The 14,910-nt window shown below is 37.6% G+C and overlaps 1 protein-coding gene across 1 annotated transcript in view; it reads right to left on the bottom strand.

The window, feature by feature from the left end:
• The window catches only part of LOC115583392 (receptor-type tyrosine-protein phosphatase gamma-like), a 225,393-nt gene extending 211,369 nt beyond the window's left edge, over positions 1-14,024 (bottom strand). The window contains exons 1-2 of the mRNA XM_030420177.1: positions 14,005-14,024; positions 11,431-11,648 (exon numbers count right to left, since the gene is read on the bottom strand). Coding sequence (XP_030276037.1) covers positions 11,431-11,648; positions 14,005-14,024 — 238 coding nt within the window. The remainder of the gene's footprint in view (positions 1-11,430; positions 11,649-14,004) is intronic.
• Between the last annotated feature and the right edge of the window lie 886 nt (positions 14,025-14,910).

The following is a 14,910-nucleotide window of genomic DNA, read 5'->3' as shown; positions in this document are numbered from 1 at the left end:
CCTGGGGGTTGGTTCTGGGCCACATGTGCCTACAAGCAAATTGTCTTTGTTGGCTTCTCCAGGCTTTTGTTCATTTGTTTGTGCATTAGTTATGGATCACTTGTTTTGTTTTCCTTTCAGTCTCATACTTTATCTTTTCATAAAAGCAACCACATGTTTTAAGAATTAATATAAAGACGATGCATTCTGTAGTTCTGCTGATTTTGCCCTATTACCATGAATCTTTCTTTTATTCAGTGCAGTCCTCTTGTCTTTTTCATCTCATCGGACAGTAAGCCTTTCAATGGTCTACAATGAAATTTTGTGTTTAAATAAGGGATGTCAGGGCCAATATGGGCATTTTTCCACTGATCGAGGATCTGCAATTTTGAACGTTGACCCAAGGCCGATTTTTTTTATGTCAGAGCACAATTTGTGGCAGAACTCAGACGCGCACGTAACGTTACTCTTGCAAACCTGTGGATAAAATGTTTGTAGTGTGGAAATAACTTAAATTAGAAAGCGAAAGCAGTCCAACAGCGACATGTAACATCTGCAATATGACCGTCTTGCCAGGGGGTAACAAAAGAGCTGCATTTAATACTACTCAATTGGTACGATAAAATATTATAAAGAAGGTAACTGAATGAATCGCTCTGGATAACCAGCTCATCTCCGTGGTAAATGATCAGGGTTTTCTTCGTCACCTGGAGTTTTTGAATCCCCGGTATGCCCTACCATCTAGGCATTACATCACATTGATTCCACTTCTGAGTTACAACATGCGTGTATGCACACTAGTTTTGTGGGTCTCATACAGCAGAGCATGTAAAACAGGCAACTGAGGAGATGCTGAACGCATGTGAAATAGACAAGCAACGTGTCCACGTCATTTTACATGACAACGTAAGGAATATGAAAAAAGCAATGGATGATATGGAGGTACCAAGCGTGGGCTGCTGTCACAGCGCAGCATCACAGACTCACCTGCTAATGCAAGGAAGGTGGTAGGCCAATGTTGCAATAGCATATGCAGAATAAGTAAGAGCCATATAAAAGTATATATTAAGCTTCAACAAAATAAAAAAACCTAATAAGGAACAGCTTGGATGCAGGTATTTTTTTTCTTAATGCAGCTGCATTATCCAGGAAAATATTAGTAAAAGCTAAGTATTGGATCAGGACTCGGTATCAGCATTTACTTAATATTAAAGGGATTGATCGGGATTGGGGTAAAAAAAACCTGATTGGGACATCCCTAGTTTTAATGATTTCAGTTTTAGATAGACAGAGCTACAGATATTCTTCCTTGGAAGCTGGCTGGTATAAAGTCATATCTGAGCACTTGAAGCTGCTCTAGTTGTTAAAAGGAATGTACAGTCGGCCCGGGGGAACTCTACATAAATCATAGCATTTTTGCATAGAGGTCCCAGCAATTAAAAATAATAGTATGTGTTTTTTTCTTGTAACCATAATGTATTGACTCCACATTCAAGGTCAAGGAGGTAATGTGAAGCTGTGAGGAAACCTACAGTGATGACAGTGAATTGATGTTGTTCTACAGGAGGACAGAGTTTATCCAGCCCTGCCCTGCCTGCCTTCACAGCTCCATCAGAGGTTTCAGTAGCATCTCCATCAGGTGATCCCTCCACAGATAATACGGTCATTTAGTCTTTTAGAAAAAGTGCAGAATCCATGCATAATTTGTGGCAAAAACGCAGGGACATTTGTCTTGTTAGCCATGCATTATGTAGCAGGGGAGAGCAGAAGCTGCGCACCATTTTGTTTCGCAGCTGTTGTTTGTCTTAGCATTTTTACATGGCTCTCAACATGCTGCGGCACCTCAGATCTATTTGAATTATGCTGTGCTTCTTTCCTTGCAGGTGGCCATAATCATCATCCTTTTTTTTCTCGGTTAGGAATGAGGGTGGCCTTGGGGAGATGGCTTGAGTCACTGAAAGCCTGGGGATGTTCTGCACCAAGCATATCTGGGAGTCTTTCTTCTTGACTGCGATGAAGAGCTGTTCTATTTCCCTTTCTGCCGTTTGTGCTAGCAGGTGTCAGCAGTGGTGATCCTCCACCTGGAGGTCAGCTGCTCTTGTCCACTCCCACAGGGGATGACAACACAGTTTTCACCTCACCTTATTGAGTTATATACACTCAGTTGAGTGTCTCACATGTCAGCAAAGTATTGCCACCTGCTCTTGATGCAGTGGCTGGGAGGTGGGCGGAACATTTACTCACTCTCTGTGACCGTAGTGAGTTGCCGAAAATTTTAAACAAAAATGGGTGCAGCAAAGAGGCGGCTAAGGGAATTTGCAAGCACAGGGGAATAATTGGTTCTTCAACTCTCCTGTCCTCTTATGATTACTCTGTGGTTAGGGTTATTACAAGGACAGCCATATAGCCATAATGAGCCATATCTGCCATATTGTTACTTTACACAATGTTTTAAAGGTTAAATATGTTGAACAGAAATGCAGTGGTGGACAGTAACAGAGTAAATTTATTTGAGTACTGTACTTAAGTACATATCCAGAGGATTTGTACTTTACTTGAGTATTAGATTTCTTTGGTACTTATTACTCTTACTTGAATACATTTCCAAGACAAATATTTTTACTTTTACTCGAGTTAATGTCTAGGAAGGCTGAAAAGTACTCGTTACTTTCAGGTCTGCTCTTTTTTTTCTTTTTTTTCTAAAATACTATCGGACACAAGCTGTGTTTGTCAAAGAAGGAAACCTATCACAGTGCACGCTCTCCACTGGGATCTACGTAAAAGCGGAAATACGTCATCCCTCCCGATAAGGATACCACCAAAGTAGCCACGCTCTCGACTGCGTTTGTCAACACGACAATGGCTGCATCAGATGTAGTTTTTTGTAAAGCAGTGATTCTCAACCAGTGGTCTGGGGACAACATTGGTCTCTGAGGAGGTTCCAGTTCCCAACTTAGCTAAATGATAGAGAGTTAGTTGGACGGTGCAGGTTCATTTGGTTACAGTTTTAATGATTGTTAATAAACATCTGCATCTGCAACATCTGCTGTCCTCCTGTGATCCCATTCATTTGATTTGTTTTTATAGGTGTTTCTGCAGGCTTTATATAACATTGTGGTTCTAAAAGCAAGCACATCAGTGCAGCTGGTTTCAAAGAGTTCATTTTCAGAAACAAGAGTTAAAAGGTCCTTAAATTCATTTAGAAAAAATTATAGTAATTCATTGATGTGAAAAATAAGAAATGTACTCTTAATCTTACTTTTACTTAAAGTCAATTTAAAAGCATGTACTTTTGGATACTCAAGTGCCTTAAAAAGCAAGTACTTTTTTACTCTTACTCGAGTAACATGTCGACTGAGCTACTTTTACTTGTAAAGGAGTAAATTTTGACCAGTAGTATTTGTACTCTTACTCAAGTACTGGGGTCGAGTACTCTGTCCATCTCTGCAGAAATGTCACTTTTCACTAAATTTGGAACCTTTGAACTGCTTTGGAGCAGCGCCACGGTCACTTCCTGTCTTTTTGTTAAGTAGATGGTGGAGTACAACACAGTATCTGAGAAGACCCATTTGACAGCAGGGAACACAGCACAGTGGGCTGAGCCGACCACCATTAGGTGTGGAAACTTAGCTGCACAGTGAACTGGGCTACTGCCTAACAACAGCTACATTAAGCAGCAGTTAGCTATTGGATAGTTAGCAGTTACTTTAGCAACAAAGATATAGGTAACTGTCCAACAAGATACTCCATAAATCACTTTGGCACGGTAAAGCTATCTGTCCAGGGCTGAGGCAGAGCAGCCGGAAGACGACAGAAAATACCTTCTCAATAAAATATGATCCAGCTGGCTCTCTTTGGCCTCATAACCCACCAAGCCTGAACTCAAGCATGTCATCCACACTTCTGGGCACATTTGTATTTTCAGATAAACTCTAGTGAAGAAGCATCACAACAACAGTGTAAAGGAAAGTGCGAGACTGATTGCCACTGGCCCCATGTAGGCTGGAAAACACATGTCCCACACACACCATTTTTCTGAATGATGGAATTGTCTTGAGCATAATATTGCTCTCTTTTTTTCAAATCACAATGGAGTATTTATTTTATTGTCACAGAAGAAAGAAAAGTAACAACACTATAAAATACTCAATTACAAGTAGAGGTCCTGAATTAGAAATAAAGTAAAACTGTAGAACTGTTAGCAATACCCAGAGGAAACGAAAATTGTAAAAGAGATCTCAGTAGTGTCTCATTCATTTCTCCTAGACAACTATGAGATCAATGTGAGACCAAAGTGAGGATGTGGCTGATTTCTCCTGTTTCTCAATTAAAGTCTCAAGTCTCAACTATTGCAACTATAGCTCCTAAGGAATTTTAGGAGAAACAAATGAGAAATGTTTGAGACAGAAAAAGACTACAACCAGACTGAAATGAGAATTCTCATTGAGCTCCTTTACGGCTCCATAGCCATAAAGGAGCAAGCTTTGAGCAGTAACATTTTCCTCTGGGTATCCATGACCCAAGTGTTGCTTTTTCCAGGTTTTAAAGGCTGCTTTACAGTAAAGTGACGTGATTTTCTAAACTTTCCAGTCTGTTCTACTTGTTTTAATACTTGTCTATTCCAGTAAATCCAAGCTCTGATGATCATTCATCAAAAAAGTTCACTTTGTCAAATTACCATAGTCATCTCTACAATGTTGTTGTAATATTAGTGTCAACATATCTGTTCAAAATATCTTGATATTTGATTTTGTCATCCAGTCCTTCCATTAACGAGGTGTGACTGAGGAGTTTTTGACTCCCAACATTGATATATTTAATCATTGCATATCCATTAATGAAAGCTATGCCCTCACTTTCAACTTGAATGCAGTTCTCTCTGACATCACATGACTTGAACCTGAGGAACGCATAAACAGCTGCAGGAGCCATATTCTTAAGTTCCCTCACTGTTTCCTCTGCATAGCTGTTTTCACAGTTAGTTGACATTTGCGGGGGATGGAAGTATAATTAACACTCTGTCTGCTACAACAAATGGCACTGTTATACCCAAGCCCTGAAGGGTGTTCTGCCAGAACAATTGGCAAATTTAAATAGCCAGTGTTTTATATGATGCAGGCATAAAGGCCCCCCAAGATACTTCTAGCCCATCCTGACTGGGAAATCGACACATAGTCGAAGTGTGTACTCCTTCATAAGAAATGAGATTATATTACTCCTTGCTGAAACAGGCTACAGTGTATTTTAGAATTGATTTCAAAGTCCTTTTACGCGTCTACAAAGTCCTACATAATCTAGCATCGCAATCACAGCGGCGCACTACACAGTGCAAGTGTCATGTCTAGTTTCAGACTGACACAAATAACAACACTAAAAGCTGCAGTTATAAACACTTCAAAGGGAATGAGTCAGTAGTTTAAATAATCAATGAAGTTTATCAGCTGTTCCTTGTGCACAAATGTGCATGTCAATGTAGAGATACACATATGGTTTCTGAGGCTGGAGGATCAATGCAGGTGATGTCATTAATATTTGCCTAATTTAAGACGAATTTCCTTTTCGAGGCCATGAGTGTTTCTCTAACTTAAGCTTGTCATATGACTGTTTATGACTACTGTACTCTTTTCAGGGGAAAAAAGAAGAGTTGTCAGAGCTCAGTGCTTTGCTACCATCTTGCCTCATGTGTCACCTTTAGTCCAATAAGGAAATGTTTGAGTCCCCTAAATTTTAACCTAATCTCACATGAAAAGCTATAATAGCTATGTGGGTCCACAGGGCAAAATGTAGTAGTTTCACAAAAATGCCTCTTTTATTGTGAGATGTCTACAATTGTTTTGGCCTAAACATGGCTGCCATTCCTTTTATTTTCAGTGAAAAATGCAATATCTTAAGATAGGTAGCTGTTTGATGGTGCTCCTTTAATAAAAAAAAAACAAACAAACAAACAAAAAAAGTTGATATTACAGAACCCCACAAATTACATTTCTGAAGGTTAGTATCACCCGGCATTAATCGCCATTGTTTTTCGCCAATTTTAAATGTATACATTTCAAACCTTATCTACCACTATGTGACAGAGAAATGGGCACTTACTCAATCTATATCTATATCTATCTAAATATATATATATATATATATATATACATATATATATATATATATATATATATATATATATATATATATATATATATATATATATATATATATATATATATATATATATATATATATATATATATATTTAGATAGATATAGATATAAGTATAGGCATATATATATATATATATATATATATATACACAATATATACAATCACGCCCGTTCATGCCCGTTTTGGTACACAGTTTCTTTTATATGCCTTACAGTGAGGAATATAAAGATTTTGTCATTGCACAAAAGCTAAATGTTTGAACATTTGGATTTAAATAAAGAGCCACTTGATTAAAGAAAACAATATTATGAATCTGACTGGACATTTAATGGCCACTACCGGTACATGACAGGCTTTGACACTTTCGATTCAAAATGTATTAAATGTAATATCTTTAATTCAGGTTACATATGTCTTCCTTTGAAAAAAGGTTGTTTGTCAATATATCCTTTCCTACTTCATTAATATGTACGTCATATGCCCCAATGCACTATATTCCTCTGGCAGCAGAGGTATCTGTCCTGTCATGACAGCAGATGAACTACGCTGACAGTGAGACACAGAGAAAGTGAAAGAGAGGCCATGACAGCAGTTAGTGAGAGGTTGCTCTGTGTGTGACTGTTGCAGGATGTGCTATAACGCTGCTAAGCAGCAGGTAGAGGTGACTGACAGCTTATATTATCTGAGGATGTCACACTGTTATTTTCCTGTGCATTACGCTGTTGAAGACAGACGTGTTTTTTTAACGTGTGTTTGATCCAATAATGCAAGAATACAATGACCAAATGCATGTGGATATTACAGTGTTGGTATCAAACATTTGGGGGAATAGACAGGGGGAGTTTAAACTCAGATTTGCATCGTCTGACCTAAAGTTACATGAATTAGCAAGCTATGACTCACAAATAGACAAATGATGCAGTGTACAATGTATATTTAAAAAAACAAAACAAAACAAAAAAAACTTGAAGTCGTTTAAATTGCAATATATTGTATTATATATATATATATATATATATATATATATATATATATATATATATATATATATATATATATATATATATATATATACATATATATATATATCAATGGAAAGTGTTGGGAAGAACAAGTATGATGTTTTTTTGTTTTTTTTTAGAGTCTGGTGATAAGTGGGACTAAAACTGTACCCAGCAAATGCCCTGGCAATTGGTCCTAAATTAAATAACTTTGGCACACTAAAATCAAATTCAAAGTCTCCAAATAAATTCATCAGTTGTCTGTTGATCTCAGCCATCCCATATTTTGCTTTGTGGAATTCACTTCCCCTCATATTACCTCTTACTCTACCACTGTCACAGATTACAGCATCCTATGTGTATATATCCACTGTCCTCCACAGCTTAAAATGCCTGCACAATAATCTGTATTTTATGCTTTGTTAACCTCAGGGCCGGCTTTCACATTAAATATTAACCATAACTCATTTCATGTTGACCACTTTCCTTTCATGAGCACCTCACTGTATACTGACTCAGTGCACTGTCTGACTCTATAGGCTGCCTTATCTTATATTCTCTTGCAACTATAGCATATGCATTCCAGCTTTATTAGTAATAACAACTACATACAAACACAAAAGTTTATGTGTGTATGTATGTATATATTTGTATATATGTGTGTGTGTATATGTGTATGTATATATGTATACATACTATATATAAATCATGCAATGCATTTAACCTCAACACTGAAGTTTGCAGATTAATTAGTGTTCTACTTCTATTCTATTAACAAGTATTCTATCTGCAAAGTTGACACTGCTCACTGCTTTCTTGCCAACAGTGAGTTGACAAGATTGATACCTCCCTCTCATCTGCGAGATATAAGCAACCCAATTGCAAGAATAAATGTTGGCAATACTCATTCTGCAAACCAAGCAAATGTTCCAACTTTGCGATTATTTATGTTCAATTTTCTATTATACACTGTGACAATGCTGGTCTGGTTAGGTTTAGGCACAAAAAACACTTGATTAGGCTTCCGAAAAGATAATGTTTTGGCATGTCAGATCTTGAAAATACATGTTTTGGCGGACACATACATAAGGAGGGATTGAGATTGTCAGAAGGAACCCTTGAAAATCTTCACTCCTTTCATACATTAATTTAAACACAGCTGTGAACAGCTGAAGTCCGCCACCATTTCCTCCAACTCCTCTTATGACAGTTATCAGTCATTACCGTGTAATTTCAATGTGATACGACACATATTGTTGAAGTACCAATATGGTACATAGCCTATGACTTGTACAAATGTGAAAGTTTCACTGGATTGCAGAAACGGAAAATGCTAACATTTACTGTTTCTGGTAAAATGCTAATATTTTCCATTTCTGCAATCCAGTGAAACGGTAAATGCTAACATGTACCGTTTCTGCAATCCAGTGAAATGGTAAATGCTAACATTTTATCGTGGCTACTGGGCTGACATGAGGATATGGTCAGCATCGTGTTAGCCTGGCTTGGCCCAAAGTCTGGAAGCAGGGGTAAACAGCTAAGAGTCAGAAAAGGACACTTCTACATGTTGTAGTCTCTCTTTCTCATTAAGGCTAATAGGGTGGGCTTTATTTGTACACCATATGAACTGCTTAGTGAAGCTGCAGTAAACCTACAAACTGCCAATTTATTCAAATGTGTCATGACATACAACACGCATCCTTGATTGAGCAAATGATGGGATGTTAAACATTATTGTGCTGAACACACAGCTGTGCTCTGGGCAGACTTCAGCGTGCTGTCAACAGTGATGCCAACCACCTGTGGCCTCTGCCTCTCAAAAGCCTTTCAACTCTATTTCTCGACTGAGGGGAAAGGATCATCCATCTTAGTGACAACCTGAAATTGTGAAAAATACCTGTGCCTGACAAGGAGGGTCCTCAAGAAGCCAAGAGAGCTGAATGCAGATGGCCCTGTGCTGAATCCTACAGGCAGTGACACCTGCCAGGGCACTTGTACTAATATGGATGCAGCATGTTTGAATCAAAATAGGATGTGTAATCGTCATCATAAATGACTGGCTGCATATTGCACCTGTCTTGTTTTAGAATCATTTGTGAGAAAGTGATTTAACAGATGTTTGGCACACAGACACCTGCCAATATGAGCTGAATTATTAAAAGTGTCATATTCAGCTCTTCATTCTTTTTGCTCTGCGACTTGTCACAGCATTATGGTTAAAAACATTCTGTTGTAAACAACTGGAAACATTTCCCCAGACAACATGACACAGACTATGACACACTACTATTTGGGGTTTTGTGACTATATCTTAAAATAAATATGATGTTTAAGGACAAGTGAAACATTACGAGTATTAAGTAACAAAACTGTAATGATCATTTAAGTATATTAAACAATGGGTCTTCATTTTTATTAATTTCCATCAGTTATAATAACAGTAGGTTGGAAACATGAGCAATGCAATGATTAGATAGATTGTAAAAAAACAAAACAAAAAAAAACGTTTTTCCAAATTGTGTATACATTTACTCAGGGGCAATGGAAAACACATGTTACACATTCAAGTGTGTTTACAAGTCCTGGATAGTACTAGCGCACCTTTGAAAAAAGTCATCGAAAGCCTTCTGTGGCTTCAGAGGAAACTGCATATAATCTGATAAATTGAATCTTGATACTGAACATTATTGTTTGTTGATTTGTTTTTGTAGTATTGTAGTTTATTCTACTAATTAACTTTGATGAATATGTTTCACTTGCAAAACAATGTTACGTTGTTATACTGCACAGGAGGCAGTCTGGGTCAATGGTCTGACTGACAGTACAAGGCAGAAAAACAGATTTCATGTCGTGTACCAACTTTTCCATAGTTAATGTAGGCTACAAAAACATTTAGATAGATATATCCACCACTACCTTAATTAAGTATAATGAGTTGTCTTTACAGCATACATTTTTATTTGGTGTGATATTTATGACTTAAAGAAATAAAATCTTCAATACTTACATGCAGTTTCTGTGTGAGTGTATGTACATTGATTGTGAAATAGACTGTGATGCAAGGGGGCTCCAGCTCAAATCTTGCCTAGGGCACCAAATTGGTCAGGATTGGCACTGTAGCGAGCTGTTACCACAGTTGAAGGCCCATCAGGAAACATAATAGAACCAGTGAAGATTAATGAAGCATTTAATGATTATTATGAAAACCTGTATAGTGTTCTCCTAACTTGGAAATACAGACCCAGTACTCAGATAATCTTAATTTACATTGATCTAGAAGAAGAGTTAACATTGAAAGAAATATCAGAAGCTATCGATGCGGTGAGAACAGGGAAAACGGCAGGTCCATATGGCCTTCCCATATACATCTATAAACACAAGATGTGAATACATGGATCCAATAAGTCTCCTTAACTCAGACACAAACATATTATGTAAAGCTTTGGCTAAGTGGTTAGAAGTTATCTAAATTATCCTTTCTAGGCTGATAGGACAGGGATTACATAATGTGAGAAGGCTTCTCGACATTCTTCATGACCATAGGGGCGAACAAGATATTGTCATCCAATCACTGGATGCCAAAAAGCCCTTGATAGGGCAGAATGGCCCTATTCATTTGAACTACTGACAAGGTTTGGTTTTGGGGAACAATGTGGGAGTGGGTAAGGCTACCTAATAACAACCCTGTAGCTGAAATGCTAATGAATAACATGATCCAAACCATTCATTATTTCCAGAGGCTGTCGACAGGGGTCACCTCTCTGTTCTCTCCTCTTTGCGATCTCCAATGAACACTTTGCAATTGCAGTAAGAACACAAAGCGGCATGACTAGAACATAACATTACCTTATTTGCAGATGATGTTCTTCTTTTTTTAAAACACATCAGTAACTCTATTCCTGATTTACTAGAGCTTATTAGTAATTTGGGGAATATCTCTGGGTACAAGATCAACAATACTAAATGCACGCTTATGTTTCTGAATGAGAGCGATGGAAAACAATACATTCATCGAAATAGGCCTATTACAAGCAAACCGTCTTAATGCTTCACAATGGAAGAATGTAAAGGCAAGTGGTATTTCAACTTACCAATAGTTGATTGAGACGTTGTGTCAAAACTAATTTGATGTGACAATATGTTTTATTTTTTATTTATTTATTGTTGTTTCCTTTAATTGTCAAACATGTTTGTGTGTACATTTAAAATGTTAAAACTACATAAAAAAATATCAATGAAAAAAAACAAAAAAACAGAAGAAATCCACTCTGCAACAGGGGCATGTGTGGTCTTTACCTGTTTTGCCAGTGTTTTTCATAGATGTCTTGTTAGAGGATTCGGTATCAAAGCCCTCCAGTGTCAGCTCCTGATACTCTGTGGATATTTTGGTATCCTGGTCCATAATGTTGATTGGTGACTGGTTTCTCTCTCTGCATTCTGGGTAGGCTGATGCCCAGCCCTCATCTGGCCCATGTATACCTGAGGGAGACAATAAATACAACAAGGTATTGTCACTAGATAGATACAATTTGAAACTAAGTCATCTTTAGAATGATAGGTCCGACGAAAATGACAATTTAGAACCATTTCATGTCTTCTGAAAACGGCTGATGAAGTGCACTGCCAAGTTATATAAATTCCAATTAAACATTGCACACAGAATAAACACCATGAGCTCCACACAGAGGCAGCTGATGAAAAAGCAAAAACATTTTCATTCATGTGGTAAATAGAGAATTTCCAAATGTCATTATTATGAGGTGTGCTGTTTCTTGTGACATTGTACATAAAAAAAAAATGTATTTTGTTTTTGCACTGCTGACCCCTCTCACCCCTCTCAACTTCCCTCAGACGACCTCTCTGCACTCAATCACAGCATTACTGAGCTGACAGGGAACCTCAAAACACCTTAGACAAGTCACGAGGAAGCCAATGTGTGGACATGTCATTTAGAGTGCGTGTGTGTGTGTGTGTGTGTGTGTGTGTGTGTGTGTATGTGTATGTGTGGTGTGGTGTGTGTGAGAAAAGAGCCATTCTTTGACAGTAAATGTCCACAGAGTGAAAGCCTGAGGCAAGAGGAGCATTGGAGTCACTTTTTGCAGAGGCTGTGACAGAAAGATAGTCAGAGGACTTGCCAGGGCACCTGAGAGTTTACTCAAAGAGCAGGGCTGTAGCTGCTGGGCACACTGGGAGCAGGATGTTGCCTAAGGCTGCCCAGCCCCTCCCCAGGACACAATGAATTCAACATCAACAGGAATAAGGTCTTTTAAGGAACATTTCCTTAATTGAAGGCACACTTATACCTGTCTCAGACTTGTAAAATAAGATGGAAAATGTACATAGGCCACATGACCCTAATGAATTTCTCTACATGCAGTACCAGAATCCATGTTTTATATCTTTGCCAAACATTGCTAAACATTGCCAGTAAAGGAAACCACAAACCAGTCAACAGCTAAAAATTCGATATAGATTTGAGTTTTTAAAAACTGAAAATGGGTCAGTTCTGTCAACATTCTTTTAGTGTGCACAAAATAAACGATTAGTCATTCTCAATTCATTGTGAGTAAAATATCAGAAAATAGTATAAGAAATCTTCTTTTTTATCTGTTCAGATGTCATGTTTCATCCAACGTATGGTCCAAAACTCAAAGACATTTGGCTTCCAGAGATATAAAACAGGGAAAAGCAGAAACTACTAGCTGTTAGAAGTTGGACCTAAAGAATTATCTAATATTATTGCTTAAAAAATGATGAGCAAGCAACCAGACCTAGGTAAAGTTAATTCAAATATAAGCTGCCATTCACACTGACATTAGCACTTAAATTGCTTTCAAAACTGTATCTGTTAAACTAAATGTTTCACAAAATGTGAGCAAAAGATATGGTGTCAGAGTTGAAACAGTCTTACACTATATTTTTCTTTCAGAAGGACATGGATTAGCTCCATTTCTCCCATGTGACAAGTGGAGGGCAAACAGCTCAGTCGGTCACTATCAACTAGAGATGAGGACAGATACAGTTGAAACCAGAAGTTTACATACACTATATAAAAAGACACATATGCTTTTTTTTCTCACTGTCTGACATGAAATCAGACAATCACTTTTCCTGTTTTAGGTCCGTTAGGATTACCAAAATTATTTCTATTTGCTAAATGCCGGAATAATGAGAGAAGGATTTTTTTAACAATTTTTTATTACTTTCTTCAAAGTCAGAAGTTTACATATAGTAAGATTTCTATGCCTTTAAACAATTTGGGAAAGCCCAGATGATGATGTCATGTCTTTGGAAGATTCTGATTTTATTGTTTATTGACAACATTTGAGTTAATTAGAGACACACCTGTGGATTTTAAGGCACACCTGAAACACACTGCTTCTTTGTGTAACATCATGGGAAAGTCAAAAGAAATCAGCCAAGATATCAGGAAGAGAATTGTGGACTTGCACAAGTCTGGTTCATCCTTGGGTGCAATTTCCAGATGCCTGAAGGTGCCACGTTCATCTGTTCAAACAATTATATGCAAGTATAAACACCATGGGAATGTCCAGCCATCATACCGCTCAGGAAGGAGACGGGTTCTGTGTCCCAGAGATGAACATGCTTTGGTCAGAAATGTGCATATCAACCCAAGAACAAAAGCAAAAGACCTTGTGAAGATGCTGGCTGAAGCTGGTAAGAGTGTGTCATTATCCACAGTGAAACGAGTACTGTACCAACATGGGCTGAAAGGCCACTCTGCCAGGAAGAAGCCATTACTCCAAAAGAAACATAAAAAAGCCAGATTACAGTTTGCAAATGCACACAGGGACAAAGACCTTATTTTTTGGAGACATGTCCTGTGGTCTGACGAAACTAAAATCGAACTGTTTGGCCATAATGACCATCGTTACGTTTGGGGGAAAAAGGGGGAAGCTTGCAAGCCTGAGAACATCATCCCAATTGTGAAATACGGGGGTGGCAGCATCATGTTGTGGGGTTGTTTTGCTGCAGGAGGGACTGGTGCACTTCACAAAATAGATGGCATCATGAGGAAAGAACATTATGTGGAAATACTGAAGCAACATCTCAAGACATCAGGAGGAATGGGCCAAAATTCCTGCCAACTATTGTGAGAAGCTTGTAGAAGGATATCCAAAACGTTTGACCCAAGTCATACAGTTTAAAGGCAATGGTACCAAATACTAATGAAATGTATGTAAACTTCTGACTTTGAAGAAAGTAATAAAAAATTGTTAAAAAAAATCCTTCTCTCATTATTCTGGCATTTAGCTAATAGAAATAATTTTGGTAATCCTAACGGACCTAAAACAGGAAAAGTGATTGTCTGATTTCATGTCAGACAGTGAGAAAAAAAAGCACATGTGTCTTTTTATATAGTGTATGTAAACTTCTGGTTTCAACTGTAAGTTTTTCATTTCAGGTTACCGTATAGGAGAGCAACAGTTCCAATTACACACCTTTTTCAAATGTTAACATTAGATTTTTTTTATAGATATCCAGTTAGGTCAGCAGAGGCATTGATCGGCTTCTGCTTTGCATTCAGTGATGCTCCAGGCTTCATGGTAATCACACTCAATTTAACAGTGTGTAAGGCAAAAAGAGTGTTGAGTGAATGTATCATTTTATTTTTATTGAGCGTTGCTCCAAAAGCTCTCTGGTAAATTGTTTTTAAAATAACATTTTCTTTTTTTTATTATGTAAATAAATTGCTGCTGTATAGTATGTGTCTTTTCATCTATTTTTATATACATAAATGTGTGCTGAATACAT

Source organism: Sparus aurata, chromosome 6 (assembly GCF_900880675.1).
Source record: "Sparus aurata chromosome 6, fSpaAur1.1, whole genome shotgun sequence".
Taxonomy (NCBI): Eukaryota; Metazoa; Chordata; class Actinopteri; order Spariformes; family Sparidae; genus Sparus; species Sparus aurata.
The sequence above is the reverse complement of the archived record's forward strand: the minus strand, read 5'-3'. Positions and strand labels throughout refer to the sequence as shown.